This window comes from Camelina sativa, chromosome 3, assembly GCF_000633955.1.
Source record: "Camelina sativa cultivar DH55 chromosome 3, Cs, whole genome shotgun sequence".
Classification (NCBI taxonomy): domain Eukaryota; kingdom Viridiplantae; phylum Streptophyta; class Magnoliopsida; order Brassicales; family Brassicaceae; genus Camelina; species Camelina sativa.
Genome location: NC_025687.1, coordinates 23,901,630 through 23,919,759, shown reverse-complemented (window position 1 = coordinate 23,919,759; position 18,130 = coordinate 23,901,630). Strand labels below are relative to the sequence as shown.

The 18,130-nt window shown below is 31.1% G+C and overlaps 1 protein-coding gene and 1 pseudogene across 1 annotated transcript; one reads left to right on the top strand and one right to left on the bottom strand.

Moving 5' to 3' along the window:
- LOC104779253 lies at nucleotides 9,343–9,824 on the bottom strand (annotated as a pseudogene).
- LOC104777902 (Na(+)/H(+) antiporter NhaD) lies at nucleotides 14,066–16,330 on the top strand. Its single transcript, XM_010502229.1, has 8 exons — nucleotides 14,066–14,191; nucleotides 14,322–14,495; nucleotides 14,618–14,724; nucleotides 14,957–15,077; nucleotides 15,175–15,236; nucleotides 15,360–15,668; nucleotides 15,756–16,050; nucleotides 16,138–16,330. The coding sequence occupies exons 1-8, from the start codon at nucleotides 14,072–14,074 to the stop codon at nucleotides 16,210–16,212; spliced, it is 1,263 nt and encodes a 420-aa protein (XP_010500531.1). The 5' UTR covers nucleotides 14,066–14,071; the 3' UTR covers nucleotides 16,213–16,330.

The following is an 18,130-nucleotide window of genomic DNA, read 5'->3' as shown; positions in this document are numbered from 1 at the left end:
ATAATTGAAACGGCAATACTCACGCTTTGTTGTATCTGTTTTAAAGTTGGGGGTGAAATTTACTGCTCAAACAAGGAAAAATAAAATTTACAATGAACAAAAGCGGTTGGTGAAAAGTTAAAATTTTAGACCAAACAAAAGTTCAAAATTTATAAAAAAAATATAGAAAACAATACAAAGCCAGATATTTAAATACTATATATGAGGGAGAAATGTTATTGAAATGGATCGATTTAAAAGATGCATAAGACATATTTGAGACATATTAAACCAACTTAACCATCAAATTATATTTGAAATTGGCCTAAAAAATGGTTTATGGTTAGGGAGATTTGCACCCACACCTACTTTACCTCTATTTTTTTTATTTTCACCTACTTTCTACTATTTCTATACTTTTTCAAGTTTTTTTGGTTTAGGTGTCATTTTTTATGGCAATACTGCCCCTCTCCTCTTTCTCTCTTTCTCTCTTTTTGTTGTTGTTAACACTTTAAATAGTTATCATAAAACAAATTATCTATTTATTTAAATATAATATGTTATGATTATATATTTTTTACATTTTAAGATACACATTGCTATATTTTTTTATGAATTTTTAGATTATACATTATCCATATGTCATTGAACATTTGTTCAATGATAAGTGGTTAATCAATTGCAGTATTATGTTACGATATGATCTCTTTGCAAGGTTCATGTGTTACCCAAAACTCAAAGAACATAAAAAAAAAGAGCTTATGATGATTAGTTACGGACCTTAACTCGAAAAGAAAAATAACAAAGTTTAGTGGATAAATAAATTATGGATAGGTCTCCATGGATTCATTCAAAACAAAGTAAAATTTTCCAAAGTTAGTCTCTTTTCCACCACCAGTTTGGAATGTGCGGCAATAACAAAGTATATTCATACATTAAGATTCATGATTTCCATCCAAGTCCATCCACTTAACTTTGACCTCATGTTCATTAAACCTAATCTGTTGACATATGTTTGTTGGACATGAGCACATGCTTTCTTCTGTTATGATATCATTTAGTTTAGTTTGATCGCTACAAATGATAAGCATGTGTACATGGTAGCGTGGATACCATTGGTGTTTTGTTCATTCATATTCTGGAGGTATAGTATTGTTATTGTGGGGAGAAATAAATAGATAGTAGGGGAGTTAGCACAAAGATCATAGAAAGAATTTTTTTCATCATCGTGTAGGAGTTAAAATTTAAAATTTTAATTACAAAAATTAGTAACTTGTTTATTATTTTCAGATAGCTTAACATATGTTGTTAATTTCTCGTTAATATATTATGTTAAATTATGCGACGTTAAGTGGCAGTTACTTTTGTTCTTTTTGGTTTTTTTTACTTTAATTTTTCTTAAATGTGTATTTCGATTTCTTTTTTTTGTTTTGTAGAACAGAAAGAACGTGCTCTTTCTTTTACCTTTATTTCTTTTTTTTAGCATTGTACATGTCTTTTTTTTGGAGAAGAAACATATCAATTAACGTGATTTTATTTTTATCGGAGCTCTAATAGTTTTTGACGAATAGCTCTTTTTACTGTAATTAATAAGTTTGGAAAATAAATAATTTGTAACTGATAAATTTAAAATATTTTTGTGAAAATATATGGTGGAACACGTAAAATTTAAATTCATGAGTAGTTTAATTGAGAGTGATTTTAGGACTCTTTTAACTAAGATCATGAGAAGTGCGGTAGAGTAATTAGGATTTTATAGCATAAATATTATTTGTTTTGATATATTTTGGGAACTAAAAAGTAATAATTGTTTTTACGGTAAATAAGATATCTGATTTTTTTAAAATAAATTGTGATCGTTTTCTTATTTTGTTTTTGGATTTTTTTTTGTTAATTACTAAATTATGAAAATAAAATCTGATGTGGAGAGAGAGAGAGAGGAGAGAGAGAGAGGAGAGAGAGAATATAAGGGGTTAGAAGGAGTGAGGGGTAATAGGTAATTAAACTTGAGAAAAGTATATGAGTAGTAGAAAATATGTGTAGTTGTAAATAGTTTTGGAGAAAATGGGTGTGAATGCAAAATTCTCTTAAGAGATTAAGTGGCCTTGAGTATTTCCCTACTTTTTTTTAGGTGATATTCCTTATCTAGAGTCAATCATATATAGGAAACCTATCTTCATTAGTTACACTCGAGAGACATTGGCTTGGCCCCTAATTTTTATTGGCACATTATACAAATAATGTTTTGAGGGTGGACAATACTTGGTTCTTCATTCACCCTACCTATTCGTTAACCCTACCTCTTTATTCACCCACTTATAAAATAAGAAAATAAAATCTGTATACACTATTATAAAATTAGAAACTTAAAGCGCTCTTTTATACCCAAACCGTTATATAATTTCGTTCTAATTGTAAAATTTAAACTCTAACCATCTCATTTGTAAACCCAAACCGATATATAATTTCGTTCTAATTGTAACATCGAAACCCTAACTATCTCATTTGTAAACCCAACCCGACATATAATTTTGTTCTAATTGTAAAATCTAAAACCTAACCATCTAATTTGTAAACCCAAACCGACATATAATTTTGTTCTAATTGTAAAATCTAAACCCTAACCACCTCATTTGTAAACCCAAACCAACATATCATTTCGTTTTAATTATAAAATCAAAACCTAATTCTCATTTATAAACTCAAACCGATATATAACCTCGTTTAATTGTAAAATCTAAACCAAGCCAATATTTAACTTTCTTAAAATAAAAGTATACAAAATCTATTTCCTTAATTTGTTTTGCTTTTTAATTTAATTTTAATTTATTTTAAATAAAATATTAGATTGAAGATTCTAATTGGTTGAGAGAGGAGGGGGTGAATACAAGCGTTTACCCCTAGAGGTGAACCTAAGTATTTTTCTTCATTTGTAGACTCAAACGTGATTCTATAATCACCACTAAGATAAGAAAAATAATTTGATCTGGTTTTCCTGGTTCGTATCGAAACTACTCAACTACACCGATAATTGTTAACATTTTTAGGATAATAATGATATATATATATATATATATATATATATAATTTTCTTTCTATAAATCATTATAAAACTCCACCTCTACACAACCATATATTTTTTAATATTTTTCTGAGAAAATTCAATTGGCATCCCATCATTAAACATGAGGTGCATTTATTTATGACAAGATATAGTTGCATTAGAACGTCGTGATTACACCACTAATTTGCTGCATTAATATTGTTGCATTAATACAACACATATAGTAATATATTACTTCGTTACAAATTTATAATTGTAACAACCCGACACATTTTTTATTATATAATTAAGCATCCCATACTACTTAATTAAACCAACCAACCCACAAGTCATCATTAAACAAACAGCAACCAATATGCACAGCAGAAACATACCAACAACAACAATCTCCAACATATCATCAATACAAGAACATTTCTAATCATTCTATCCAACAACCTAGCATAATATTAAACAAGGTTCCAACAACATAACAATCGATACCCTAGATCATCCTTCTCCTCATTGCCATGATTCCACATCACATACCTGAACACCATAAACAACAATTGAGATGCGTGAGTATTATCACAAATACTCAGTGAGGCAATCCTTCTATTTACTGGGCTATACAAACAAGCAACTGAGAAACCAATATTGAATAAACATTAAACAAACACAAACAAACCATGATAACAAGTATGAGCCACCTGCTGAAAGGGTTGGTGCCGACCAACACTGACTCCTGGTGTCGATCGACACTGTCTCTCAGTGTCGCTCGACACCTCGACCCGAAAACCCTAGTACTGACACTCGCCAAGTCTCCACGCTGTCAACTGCTTGGTGTCGACCGAAACCAACCTAATGTCGATTGAAACCGACTCCGCAGACACGTTCTGCTCAAATCCGAAAGTCGAATCACCATTTTACAACTCCACCAATACGACCAAAACTCACCCCAAAAGCCATAAACACTCAAGGGATGCACAACCAACCAAGAGCATGCAAGAAAACACCACAAACAAAAATAAAACAACAAAAAAAAAGGAATCTCAGCTTTAGATCAGCCATGGTCATGCATTCACCTCTTTTGCTAGATTTTTTTGACCAAAAACGACGAATCCAACCTCTTAGAAAGCTTCCCCTTCGTTCCTAGCACCATATCTCCACTACACAAGATCATATCTCACAAAGCAGGCCAAGAATCTCCCAAAAAAACTCTAAAACATTAAAGAATCCTTTTTTCTGTCTGTTTATCTCTGGAATCGGCAAAAAGAGACTTTCCAGAAACCCCAAAGTCGACTTCTCACTAATATATCTCGGTTTAGGCTTCCCAAATCCAACCAAATTCTAATTTCTACGACTTAAAACAAACCGGTCGAACCAGAAATTGTTGGTGTCGATCGACACTCCCCTTGGTGTCGATCGGACACCCACCCCAAAACCGTCAATTTGGTTCGCGGATGTTAAAGTAATAATATTTTCTATACTTTTTATGTGGCAATTATATGTAACAATTGAAAGTTACAAACATATGTTACACTTATACGACAAATTTACTACAAAAGTAATGTTGCATGAGTACGACAATATATCAAGAAGTCCATTTATTGCATATTTTGTAATATATGTGTAGCAAATACTAATTTGCTGAAATAGCAACAATATAAAATATGTCTTAATTTTATTGCATTTTCAAATTTGCAACAAAATATGGAGTTATTGCAACAAATTTTAGCGTAGTAAAAATACTATTTTTTTGTAGTGATCAGAGGTTGAAGATTAATAATCAGAAGACAGAGAGAAGGAGAAATGAAATGGATGAAAGAAGATATATAAACAATGTTTGAGTTTCAATTTCCTTTTTTTCTTTTCTTTTTTAATTCGAAAAATGTGAGACACTTATTTGATTTATTTGTTTAGATATAGAGGTGAGTATTTACAATTAATAATTAATGTATTATTTTCTTAATTATGATATTAAATGAATTAATTGTCTAATTTCCTTAACCCTTTTCTAGTTTTAAGAATAAGATTATTTTAATCATTTGTCTTACAAAATTATATAAATCTCTTACACAACAAAGATACAGTTTATACTAAATCTCATGCCTATTTAATTTATATTATTGTAAGTTAATAAGAGATTTAGTATATATTTTATCCAATATAGAATGCATGTTGAAGTTCAAAATAATAATATAAGCTTATTAACATTTATTTTGTTATATAAAATTGTAGTTATCATTCAATGTAATGTCTTTTATTTATAAGTGAAAACATAAGAAAATTTTGAAAAGGTAGCGATTTCGTTAAAGTTAATTAGTTTTTTTTTTCATGGTCAAAGGTAATGATTTCGTTAAACTTTTCGTTAGATTTGAAAAGTTTATTGAAGATTTTGTAAATGTTGAACTTTTGAAGTGTTGGTTATTATATTTGAATATATAATTAAATTGCTGGCTTAGAGTTCAAAATTTCATATTAATTTTTTACCAGATATATAATTAGTTAAAAACTAATTACTAAATTCTTCTACTAAACTAAACTATGTTAATCTTTTATAAAGACTAGGTATTAAAGTATGGCAGCTTATTTCTAAACACTGTAGTGAAAATTTGGTGTGACAAATAATATTTGTTGAAAGTTTATAAATATAATTAATATTGACTGATACTAGTTCAAATCTTTGAATTTGAAAATTACGATGGCAAATAGTTCAATTTAAGTATACAATAAAAAAAAAAGCTAGTACAAATTTTATATAAAGCAAAATCTGACTATCTATAAAGAGGAAATTAAAAAAAAAAATAAAAGTTTAGCACTTGTGGTAACGGTTGTGAAAATAAAAAAAATTAAAAAAATTATCGTTGTGGTTAGACGAGAGAGGGTAAGAAAAAATGTAAAGTACATGGTTAAATGTGGAATTTATAGCTATTAGAGTTAGAGGTAGTGGTTGTGAGAGAAACAACAAAAATCTTATTATATAAACTAATTTTAAATGAGAGAAAAATTATAAAATTGGCTAATAATTATAAAATATGTCAGTTGTTCCTCATGCTCTTCCACGGTGTGTGTAAGGAGATAATCAAACTATTTCTGCTGCCAAAGATTCTCAAAACACCGCATGCTGGTCCATGGTTCTTACAACTTAATGCTACGAAACCTTACCTCTCGGGTGCAGTTCAATGGACTCAGAATCAGGATGCTTGGTCGTTACTTTCTTCAAGATCACTTTTGGTTATTTGTGAAATAACACGACCCATTTATTTTAATAATAATAATATAATTAAATATCTCATTAATTTTTAATTATAACCAAAATAATAAATTAATAATTAACAAATCAACATCCACAGCGGAAACATAACTCATGATCAACTCCAATAAACACCAGCATAATACTATTCCTAACCATTTTATCCAATAACCTAACATATTTATATACAAGGTTCCAGCAACATATAAACACAACCACAACACATATTAACCGAGACCATAGATCATTCTCTTCCTCATTGTCATGATTCCACGTCACAAACCTGCACACCACAAACAACAATTGAGATGCATGAGTAAATTTATAAAATGTTGATGTGGTTTGTTTCTCTTAAGATCGCTATTAGCTTTTCTTTCTTTGTAAGATTGCGCCTAACGATAGAAAATTTGAGTTGAGTATTTTAGAACTTTAAACTATGTTCCTGTGGGAATGGTTGTTTGTGAAGAGGTGTTTTCCTCTCTTTGGACTTTTTGTTTATTTAATTCTTAAAAAAAAAAAAAACGTTGGTCATAAGAAAGCATTGTTGTGCCTAGTTAGGTCGTCTAGTTTTAATTTTGGTTCTGACTTCGTATTTTACGATGTCGTTGTGGATGGATTTGTTTTTGTGATAGATTTGAACTATACTTTAAGTAAGCATGATATGAATTGAATTCAACCATGAAGATTCGAGAATGGTAACAGCTGAGCAACTTACCTGTCACAATGATTTTAAAATTTGTTGGAAAATATACATCTTGTACTCCTCTGTTTCTCACAAGTTCATGATTCACATTCACATAAATAGTGCGAAGTTGACATATTAAACGAAGAATTGTAATATTAATATGATCAGGATTCAGAACTTTAAAACTCTAGCAAGAAAAACTCTAAGAAACAAATGAATATAGTTTCATTAAGAAACAAATTAATTCAGCTGCTACTACTTCATGTATCTTCCCTCCAATGATCCCTGACTCGACCACCTTGTTGATCTATTTGTTCAGTATCTCACATTTTCACTACCTCAAAAGTCACCTGTCACCACCGTGGATAATAGAACAAAAACGCTTTTGGAGTCTCACTCTGTTGATTCTAGTGATCATACTACTCCTGCTCATAATCACCATGTTCTCCTACATCCTTAATTATATTGTTGTTGCTTCCTCATCACTAATAGATGAGACAAGCATCGCCTAGCCCACTACTCATATGCAAGTTACAGAATTCACAACAAGGTCTGCGGGACCTCCCCATTGAATTTTAAGTAACCACTCAAGCCACAACTACAAGCCAAGGGGTTGTCCTACCGGCATCAACTGTTGTCACCACTTCTGAGTTGAGCTTGGCTCTACCTCCATTTTCACTTATCCACTATTGCTTCATTTGGTCTCAGCTTCTAGAACGGGTAAAGATACTTTGAATGAAGATTATGGAGTTAACATCTTCACGGCCCAAAGGATCTTAAGGGGAAAGGCCTGTCAACCCTACCCAAAAATTTCAAGACATGTGGAAGGTTGTAGGACGTGGGAACTGGCAAATGCGGTTGTGTCCGTGGAGGTCGCAAACATTAGAGACTAGTGACATCCAATGATGGTATATGGGTAGGAGCCAGTCCTAAAGTCACATATTTATTCTTCAAGAGGAGTAAAAATCTAACTTCGTTTCTTGCTGGAACAGAACCTTTAGGTAAAAATTCATTCAATGTTTAGAATGAAGATTATGGAGTTTATATTTGGTTAAATTTAGGTGAATTAATTTTGAGGATATCTAGGTGATTTTTAAGAGAGTTAAAAATAAGAATTAAAAAAAATTATTGATGATTTGGTAAGATTTCATCTTTCAATTTGAGAGTATTTTGAGTGATTTGGTAAGATTTATTCTTTTGTTTTACCAATTTTTTTACTTTTAGAACCCAACAAAAGTAAGCAATCTTTCAATAATGTCAAGAGCATGGTTAGAACTTATAAGCTCAAATGCAAATTATCAAGGAACGAAGTCTCTCTTCTCTACATGTTTTTATCTTTTAGCCATTTATTCTAAACTTTAAATAAAGATTCATTTATTGTAAAAAGGTTTTTTTTTTATGAATACAAGTTTACATTCATACAAAGAAAGAAGTCTCTCTTTGGAACGAAAATTTGGGCTATGAAATGTATATATTGGAGCATGGGAGTTTTCTATAGCCTTTCAAAAAGTTTTTAAAAGAATAGATTTCAAAAAGTTTAATAGAAGAATAGATTTCAAAATGTTTGAAAAGGTTTTCTATAGAGTTTTCTAGACTTGCTAAAAAAAGAATAGATTTTGGGAATGTTAATGTGTGTTTTATTATTAGTGTTTAGCTCTGATGAAGAAGCTATATATACGCATAAGTTTCTGAAGAAAACATTAGGCGGATGAGTCTTCCACTTTGAGGCAAGTTCAGGGAAACTAGCTAGCTGATGCATCATGCATAGGAACTCGTTGAATATGCATCTTGCCTTAAAGTTTATCTCTGGTTTTGACCTTGTTGATCTTAGCCACATGCATAGCTATGTTCCAAGTGCTATCTAGTTTAGAGTCAGTTCATGTATGTATGCGTTAAAAAAGACGAAGTTATAATAAAGTTCTGGATTATGTAAATTTTATTTACGGGCTTTTCTTTTTTTCTCAAACCGAGACACAAAAGAAACATCTTTGAAAGTTTGGTCCTCCTCTCTTCATAGTTCATATGAATGTTCCAGTAATTCTTGCTTAGCACAAAACGATCTCACATCAACTATAACACAGAATGAAAAAAAAAACTGAACGAACGACAAAAAAAAAAAACTAAAAATAAGACAGCCTCTCGTGCCATGGTTTGCTACACGTACGGTGAAAATCATCATCATTCATACGCTCTCATTCGATGTGAATCTCAAACCAATATCTGAATTTCAAAAGCATGATGCATAATTTTTTTTTTTTCTTGGAGTTGAATAAAATTTTACATTCTCTTAAGAGAAAAAAAAAAAAAAACGAAAACCAGCTTCCTCTGCTTCTAAGAAATTAGCTTCCTACTCCTAATCGTTGGAGTTATATAGTCTTCTCAGCTAGATAGCAAAACTACGAAACTAGGCCTTTCCTCCTCCGCCGCCAAAACCTCAACAGAAGCCACAAAAGCCTTGACCGCCACAACGACCACCTGAATAACGACCACCAACAAAAAGACTACGACCATCACCACCACCGTAAACACGATTAAAAGGGTTAATGAAGTCCTCTTTATCATATAAAGTCTGGAAAGGTTCCTCATCAGAAGATGATTCATCCATAGGCACGCTCTCTGCCGCAGCCTTTACAGATCCAGTTTTAACTTCATTATTTGACCTAATCAATGAGATCAACAGATCCATCTTTTCTTCGATCTTATGAAGACGAGCACCCTTCCATTATCTTCATCGCATCAGATATTTTCTTCTCAGTCGTCAAGTCTTTCTTCTGGTTCTTCGAATCATCTTTAAGCGTCGACGTCGTGTCATTAATCACACAAGGAGCTGCTTCAGCATTGGTGGCGGATTTATTGTCCATGAACAAGATGAGAAAAACGTCTCTAGGTTATAAAAAGAGAGAAAATGCAAACCCTAGACAGCTGCTTAAGGAAGAAGGTATTTGTAGAGTCTTTCTTTATATAATAGCTGATTGCGTAAAAACAACAAAGCCATTGAGACATTGCGTATAAACAAAGCCATTGATTAGTTCGATTTTATTGGATTCATTATTTCAGTTTCAGTTAACCTAGATTTGGAAATTAATTTATGGTTTTGGTTTTAGTCCAATATGGTTAACCTCTCTAAAGCAGTAGTATCCATAAATCTTAAATTAATTAAAGTTATGTAGATTACTAGGATTTAACACATGGTACACACGGAACAATTATTTAATTTTATTTGTAATAATTTTTTTATTTTAGCGGTATTTAGTTTAGTTATAAAATTATATATTTTTAATTTTTAATATTTTGTATATTTAAGCGGTGATACAATTATTCTTAAAGTATTATAATTTTATCAGGATAAAACACTAAAATTATGAATTATCACTGTTTGTATAATGTATAATTAATCAGAATAATATTTTTTATTTATTTAAAATAATACTATTATTGTTTTTTTGATATATAATTATTTAATTTAACTGATTGTTTGTTTTTCAGTGTATATAGTTTAATGATTGATTTTTCTATTTTTATTTTTTATTTATTTTGGGACACATATATAAAAAAGAAATTTGCTATTAATAAGGAATTTAAGTAGAATAAATTAGTTTCTATAAAAAATTGATTTTATCAATTTACCATATTTTACGTATTGTTTCTAGTGCAATTTTGTAGGGACTAAAATTTGAAATAAGCAAAATTAAAAGTGTAGAACCCAAAAAGTTCTTCAAAATATATATATATATATATATATATGTTGTAATTATGTTGTAGATTATGTGGATTTGTACAAATTATTTAAAATATTCATAAATGTAGTGTTATTAGATTAAGTGTTTTATAAAGTCATTAAAAGTTTTATGTTATTCAAGTAAAACATAAGAATCTTAGATTGTTAATGAATTTTATTATTATATTATTGGTTTAAGATTTTCTATATTTTTCTTCATAAAAAAAAAGTTAGTAAGACATCCTCATCAAATAGAGAGACTGTGAATCATGAGTCCATGACTTTTTGTGGTATAGTGAATAAGTTGAAGGCTCGGTTTGTTGCCAAGGGATTCAATCAAGAAGCTGGTGTGGATTTTACTGAAACCTACAGTCTGGTCGTCCGAACCTCCACCATTCAGATTGTTCTCACCGTTGCCACGACTAATAATTGGAATATCACACAACTAGATGTGAAGAACGCTTTTCTTTATGGTGATCTACAAGAAAGCATCTACATGGTTCAGCCTTTGGGTTTGAAGATATTAGTAGACCGAATCATGTTTGTTAATTGAAGAAGGCTCTCTATGGCTTAAAACAAGCTTCTCACGCCTGGTTTGACAAATTCAGTTATTATCTTCTTGAATTTGGTTTTGTGTGTAGTAAGGCTGATCCATCCTTATTCACTTATCATCGCAATGGTGATACCTTGGTCTTGTTACTCTATGTGCATGATATCTTACTCACTGGCTACAATCCCACACTCTTCAAATCTCTGATTTCTGATCTTAGTACTCGAGCCCTAGGTTTCCATCAAGCTTATAGTTGCATCGATCGATGCACGAACCGGAAATCCGGTTTGCGGGCGTTACAACGCTGGAGGATGGCAACCCGAGAGACGAATATTTGACTTCCTTTACATATTATGGCATGCGGGCTTAAACCTGTTGAAGAGCCAGCACTATGACATGCAGGCTAAGGCCTGTTCGGTATTGGTCGACACCACTTATCAGTTTGTGCTCAGGTTATTTCTATTTCTCCGGTTCGATACGGTTAATGGGAGAACCCTAGGGCTTATGATTAAAAGGAAAACTCGACGCGTCGGTGTGGGTTTCAGCCGTTTTGTCTTTTCTGAAAGTTGAGAAAAAGAGAAATCTCTGTGAATAAGTTCATATGAGTGTTCCTGAGGATTTATAAGCCATTGTTGGAGAAACTTGTTCCTGGAGTGGAGATCTAAGGCGACAGACATGTTGGGAGGGTTGTTGTGGTGTTGGATTCGTCGTTGTTGGTCAGACACTTCTTGTTGGAAATGTTAGTGCATGACCATGGCTGATCCTAGCTTGTGATTCTCTGTTTTGTGTTCTGTGAGTTGTGTGATTGATTTCCATTTAATGTTTGTGTGCTTTTCGTGTCTTCTGTGGCTTGGCTTCGCTCCTGTGGATGCCTTGGACCAGTGAGAGATGAATTGAGTCATAGATCTAAGATGGAGATTGAAGGAGAACGATGCTCGACATTATCAATCGACCCCAGGAGGGTGTTGGCGACACCAATGCGAGGAAGGCGCGAGAACTCTAAGGAGTGTTGGTTGACACCATATGGAGGAAGAAATGAAGAAATAGAAAAGAGGTTGTTCTTCATTGCTAATGTTGAGAAAAAGAAATAGAGAGAGAAGGATAGAAGCCTATTATGGTGTGAAGGAGATTTAAGGAGGAAGCAGAATCATTAGGGTTTAGGAGGAAAAGGATTCGACATAGCAAATCATACGAAAAGGTAATGAAATTTCATGGATCTATACATAAGCCTTTCATCTAGATGATCTTTTTTACGGATTTAGATTTGAGTTAATAACCGATGAGTTACCTGAAGTTTTGTGAGGTGCTTCGTCTTAGACGTGAACTAAGACCAGCGGAGATTGTAAGTGCGATCGTGGACTCGTCTGTTATTTTGTCGACATGAGATTATGTGGGAAGATTCGTGACGTCTAGGGCTAGCTTTCCAACGGAGGGATTCAAAAGTTAACGGTTGGTTTCAGTTTTAGGGTTTCGTCTTTGAGACTGTAGTTTTGTGTTGTTATCGTCCAGTTTTGTTGTAAGGTTGTTGTTGGTTGTGTGGCTTGTTGTAGGGCGTTGCTGGGCTGTTGCAGGCGGTAGGAGAGTCTCTACTGGTTGTATTTGTCGTTAGAATCAGATTGATAAGGTGAGTGCGTGACCATGAGCTTATCTGAACGATTGGGTTGTATGACTTGTTTTGTGTGATGATATGTAGGTGTGGTAAATGTTTTATTGAGTGATCTGTTCAATGGCTGCTTTTTTATGTGTTATTTGTGGTTGTACTCATGATTAGCTTGTGTGTATAGCTCGTAGATTGGAGGATCGCCTCACTGGATATTTTTGATAATACTCACGCATGTTATTATGTTTGTGGTAGAGGTAATGTATAGCGTGGAATCATGGCGATGTGGAGAAGGATGATCTAGGGTCTCAGTTGTATTATTGGTCATGTTATTTATGTTGGAACCTGGTTTAGAAGCATGTTAGGTTGATGGTTTTTATTAGTTTTAATTGATATGTTATTTCTATTAAATTGGAGTTGGTTTGATTTGTCTTCCGCTATGCATGTTGATTTGTTGTTGATTTATTGTTTGAGTTATAATTAAATATTGTGAGCTATTTAATTATATTATTATTATTAAAAAGACGAGTTAGGTTGTTTCAGGTATGAGATCACTAATTAATTATTAAATAAAGAAAAATGGGTCGGGTCGTTTTAAGGAGAAAGGAAACGATGAAGGAAGATATAAACATTGTCTAGTTCAATTTCTTTTTTTTCCTTTTTTTAAGTTTTACAAAAGAAAATCGGATTTAGTTCATTAATTAATAACATCAGATTTTAGTTAGATCCACCTTCATCTTAATGGATAAGAAATATATAGTTTATTAATTAGCAAATCAAAAATAAGATGTGCATTATATAAGATCTATAAATTACTTAGTATTATAAATAGTTAAACATTAATAAACACATAATTAGCAAAGAAAAGAAAATAAAAACTATTATCATCTCAGATTTGGAAAACTAACATTACTTTAACTATATTTTTTAAAAAAATCTGATCACTAAATTTAACACATGTCACTGTTTTGTGAGTTATTAACTCTCAAAATCAAGTTTTCTATAATAAAATATGATTCTGCACAATATGTTTTCGAATATCTATTCTTATTTAATTAAATAAATATTAATATTAAGAGCTAAAAATCTGTGAAGAAATATGAAAAGTTTTTTTTAAGAATAAAATTAACTTCTCTTTCATAACCTTGGCTTTAAGACTATTTCTAGAAAAACATACATCATAATTCATAAAATTATTTTATAGCTATTTGCATACAGCATCATGATACAAAATATTGTTATGGTATTGCTGTTTGGAATAGGTTATGTTCTGATCATCTTCGAGAAGTCTTTAACTTTCAATAAAAGCGGAATAGCACTTTTGATGGCCGTGAGTTTGTGGGTTGTGCAAAGCATCGGGGTAGAAATTCATAGTAATTTTTTTTCATTTGGATTCATCTCTATTGTAAATGATCTGATGAAGTATAGCTTCAAAACAAAATAGCTCTACATTTTATGTGATCAATAATGTGATAAGCACATGTTTGCAGGCTTCTCTAGAAATTGTTGTTTTAGAGTTTCAACACGCAACAAGTGAAGTTAGTCAAATAGTGTTTTATTTGCTCGGCGCAATGACTATTGTAGAGATAATTGATGCTCATCAAGGATTCAAGCTAGTTACAGATTATCTACCATCTAGGAAACCAAAGATACTTTTATGGATGGTATTGTTGTTCTATTTCTGATATATTTTTGTTTCCTAGCTTTATGTTTTGAGGATACGAGTTTTCTTCTTCTCTCTTTCTCTCGCATTATCTTGACTTTAGCTTTATGGTTTCCTTTTCAGATTGGTTTTGCTACATTTTTCCTTAGCTCCGTTCTTGACAACCTAACAACTACTATTGTTATGGTTTCTCTACTGAAAAGACTGGTTCCTTTATCAGAATACCGAAAGTACGAAAATCTTATATTTTTGTTAGTTTTTGTTATTTGGCTTTAGGCATTAAGCTGCTTTATTGTAAATCAAGGAAACACCTATTTGTGACATTGGTTTTTAAGAGAGAAACTCTATTTTGTGTAGTTTTTTTTTTTTTTTTTTTTGGTCAACAATTTTGTGTAGTTATATTATTATCTTTCTTAATAAAAATATGAAACAATAATGATGTTCAATATAACCTATGACAAGACTTTTAGGAGCAGTTGTGGTTATAGCAGCAAATGCAGGAGGAGCTTGGACTCCTATTGGTGATGTTACTACAACTATGCTATGGATACATGGCCATATATCAACATTTTCGACTATAAAGGTTTTTCACAATTTTTTTTTTTGATTCAGATGATTAAATTAATAAAAGGCCTTGAATATGCAAATAATATAAATTTTACTTTTATCTTTATATATAGAACCTCTTTTTACCTTCAGCGGTTTCTCTTATTGTTCCACTGGCTTTCATGTCATTGACAAGGTTATAAACTCTTCTTGAATCCTCGACGTGTTACAACTTCTTGTAAAGTTTCAATACTGCATACGTTGATGTGGTTTTCAGTCTTTTTATTTATTTTTTATTATTTATTTTATTTTTTTTCAGTGAGGTAAATGGAGTGGAACTAAATAATCCCCCTACTCCATTATTAGATTACGATCAGATTGCTCCAAGAGGAAACCTTGTATGTGGAGTTGGTTTTGGAGCTTTGGTTTTTGTCCCAATATTTAAGTCATTAACCGGATTGCCTCCTTACCTGGGTATTTTGTTGGGACTTGGAGTTATTTGGATTTTAACTGATGTGATCCATTATGGGGACTTAGAGAGACAACACCTACAACTTCCACATACTTTATCTCGGATAGATTCACAAGGAGCTTTCTTTTTCCTTGGAATTTTGTTATCTATGAGCAGGTAACCACAAAAATGTTTCACTCGACCACATTAACTTGTATCTTTGTTGTGTAAGAGACTTATATATACTGTTGTCTATTTTTTTAGTCTTGATGCGGCTGGGGTTCTCAAAGTGATTGCAAACTATCTTTATGCTCATATACCCAATGTTGAGTTGATTGCCATTATTATTGGTTTGGTATCAGCTATCCTAGACAATGTCCCATTGGTTGCAGCAACCATGGGGATGTATAATCTCTCAACGTTCCCTCAAGATTCTGAGTTCTGGCAACTCATTTCACTTTGCGCTGGAACCGGCGGTTCCATGCTTATTACTGGATCTGCTGCTGGAGTAGCCTTCATGGGTATGGAGAAAGTTGATTTCTTTTGGTACTTCCGTAAGGTAATATTTAGATAGTTAGATATCTCTCTGGCTTGTTCAACATATAGATAACAAAAGTTAAGTTGTTTTCTCTTCTTTATCGTGCAGGTGACTGGTTATACTTTTCTTGGTTTTACTGCTGGTATCGGGACTTACCTCACGGTTAATAGTCTCTCTCTTTAACATCCAACAATCGTGGTTTATATCTATTTGTTCAGTGAATCATAAGCTACACTAGCATCAAGAGTTTCAATATCTATAAACTGGATTATTATATAACATTCTGCTATATATATATATGACAACGTCTCGTACATCATGAAGGTGGTTTCATTGGTGTTTAGAAGATTTTCAGTCAAAATATTTATCATACATCAGAGATTCATTTATCAAAAACAAAGTTGAAAGACAAAACAAACAAGATTTTATAACTTAAAATTCAAGGAAAGGTTAAAAAAACCCATACAATGAAGTTATGAAATAGTTCAGTGAGAGGAGAAGAACCAATGCAATATAAGTGTGTAAAATTAAAGACATATCTAAAAGTTAAGAGATTACATGTAACAATGGGATGTTAGTAACAGTCAGATTGAGTTTTCCTATGATCGTATTTTTTTTTCATGTCGAACAGTTTAATTAACTTCTCTAATCTCTAGTGCAAGCTTATTAAATCAATTTACAGTAGGTCGGATCCGCTAGTACAAGTGCCTCTCCCTTTTATAAAGAATGAATGCTCCTTTGGTCCATTATAAAAGTTTTTTTTTTTGGCTATAAGTAAAAAAAATATAATCTCGGAGTTATTTTCTAATTTAATGTTTGGTAGAAAAAATAAAATAAAAATAAAATAAAAATATCATAAGCTATTACATTAAAAAAACTAGACATAGAGTTTGGGACATAGGGAGTATCATTTTACCATTTTCACACAATAAAAAAATCTGTACATTTTTATAATACTCTATATCAATACACCAAATAAGTTTTCTCTATAATTTTTAACTTAAATAACTGGGATTAAAACAAGATTTAGTTTAATTATTTCTATTAATAGGACACTTTTGTGAAACTACTAGATTTTAACCGCGGTACACCGCGTGCATATAATTTTTATTATTATTTATAGTTTATACTGTATTTGTTTGTTAAATATTGAATGTTTTGTAAATAAAGGAATAACTAAATTTTTCGACTGTTTGTACCGCTAAATATTTATATTAACTTTTTAATTTGTAATATACTTCATGACCATTTGTTTGTTATATTTAGTTTGTTTTGTTTAGTGTTACTTTAATTATTATAACAAAAAAATAAAGGATCTAAATACATAGAAGTCATTTATACACTATGATTAAGTCACGTTGTTCCTAATTATTTAATTATTTTACATAATTTTTGTTAAATCAACTTGATTTTATATGTCAAATATTCTAATATTAATAGTATTGAAAAATAATAAAATGAGGATTTAACCCGTGTTAGCACAAATTTAATGATATTTTATTAATATCAACATGTAGTCTTTATAACTCATCTATTATATAACCATATTATATAGCATATATAACCATATTATATTGCATTTTAAAATTTTTTAATTTTACATATTTGTAATATTTTGAAATTGTATTGAGTTTATATATATATATATTATATGTATATATATTAATTATAATATTTAAATAAATGTGAATCGAAATTCTTCTTACGTTAAGAATCAAAGCTCATATATAGGTATTTGAAAACAAAATGAGAATCAAATTGTTGTTTTCTTTGTTTGCAAATGATTTAAAGATAGAATATCTTCAAAACACAATAGAAGATGTGGTTAAATATATCATAATTTCTGTTTCCATATTGATTTAGCTGTATTTTTTTAGTTGGAATGGAATATAAAATATTTAGGAAACAAAATCTGAAGTAATGCTATTTTTAGAAATTTATTAGGGATTAACTTTGTAAATAAGTACAAATAAAATGGTAAAACCCAAAATATACTTCATAAATGTATATATAGCTCTAAATTTAAACTTCACCGTACATTTGAACATCTATGCACCTATAAATATTGTGAGATATACTTCAATATAAATTTATACCTTGG

Excerpts from the sequence above, each read along its gene's own strand:
- LOC104777902 (XM_010502229.1), top strand. The coding sequence starts at position 14,072 with ATGGTATTGCTGTTTGGAATAGGTTATGTTCTGATCATCTTCGAGAAG. Across the intron at positions 15,078-15,174 it reads CAACATTTTCGACTATAAAG|AACCTCTTTTTACCTTCAGC; the intron begins GTTTTTCACAAT and ends CTTTATATATAG. Across the intron at positions 16,051-16,137 it reads TCTTTTGGTACTTCCGTAAG|GTGACTGGTTATACTTTTCT; the intron begins GTAATATTTAGA and ends TTTATCGTGCAG.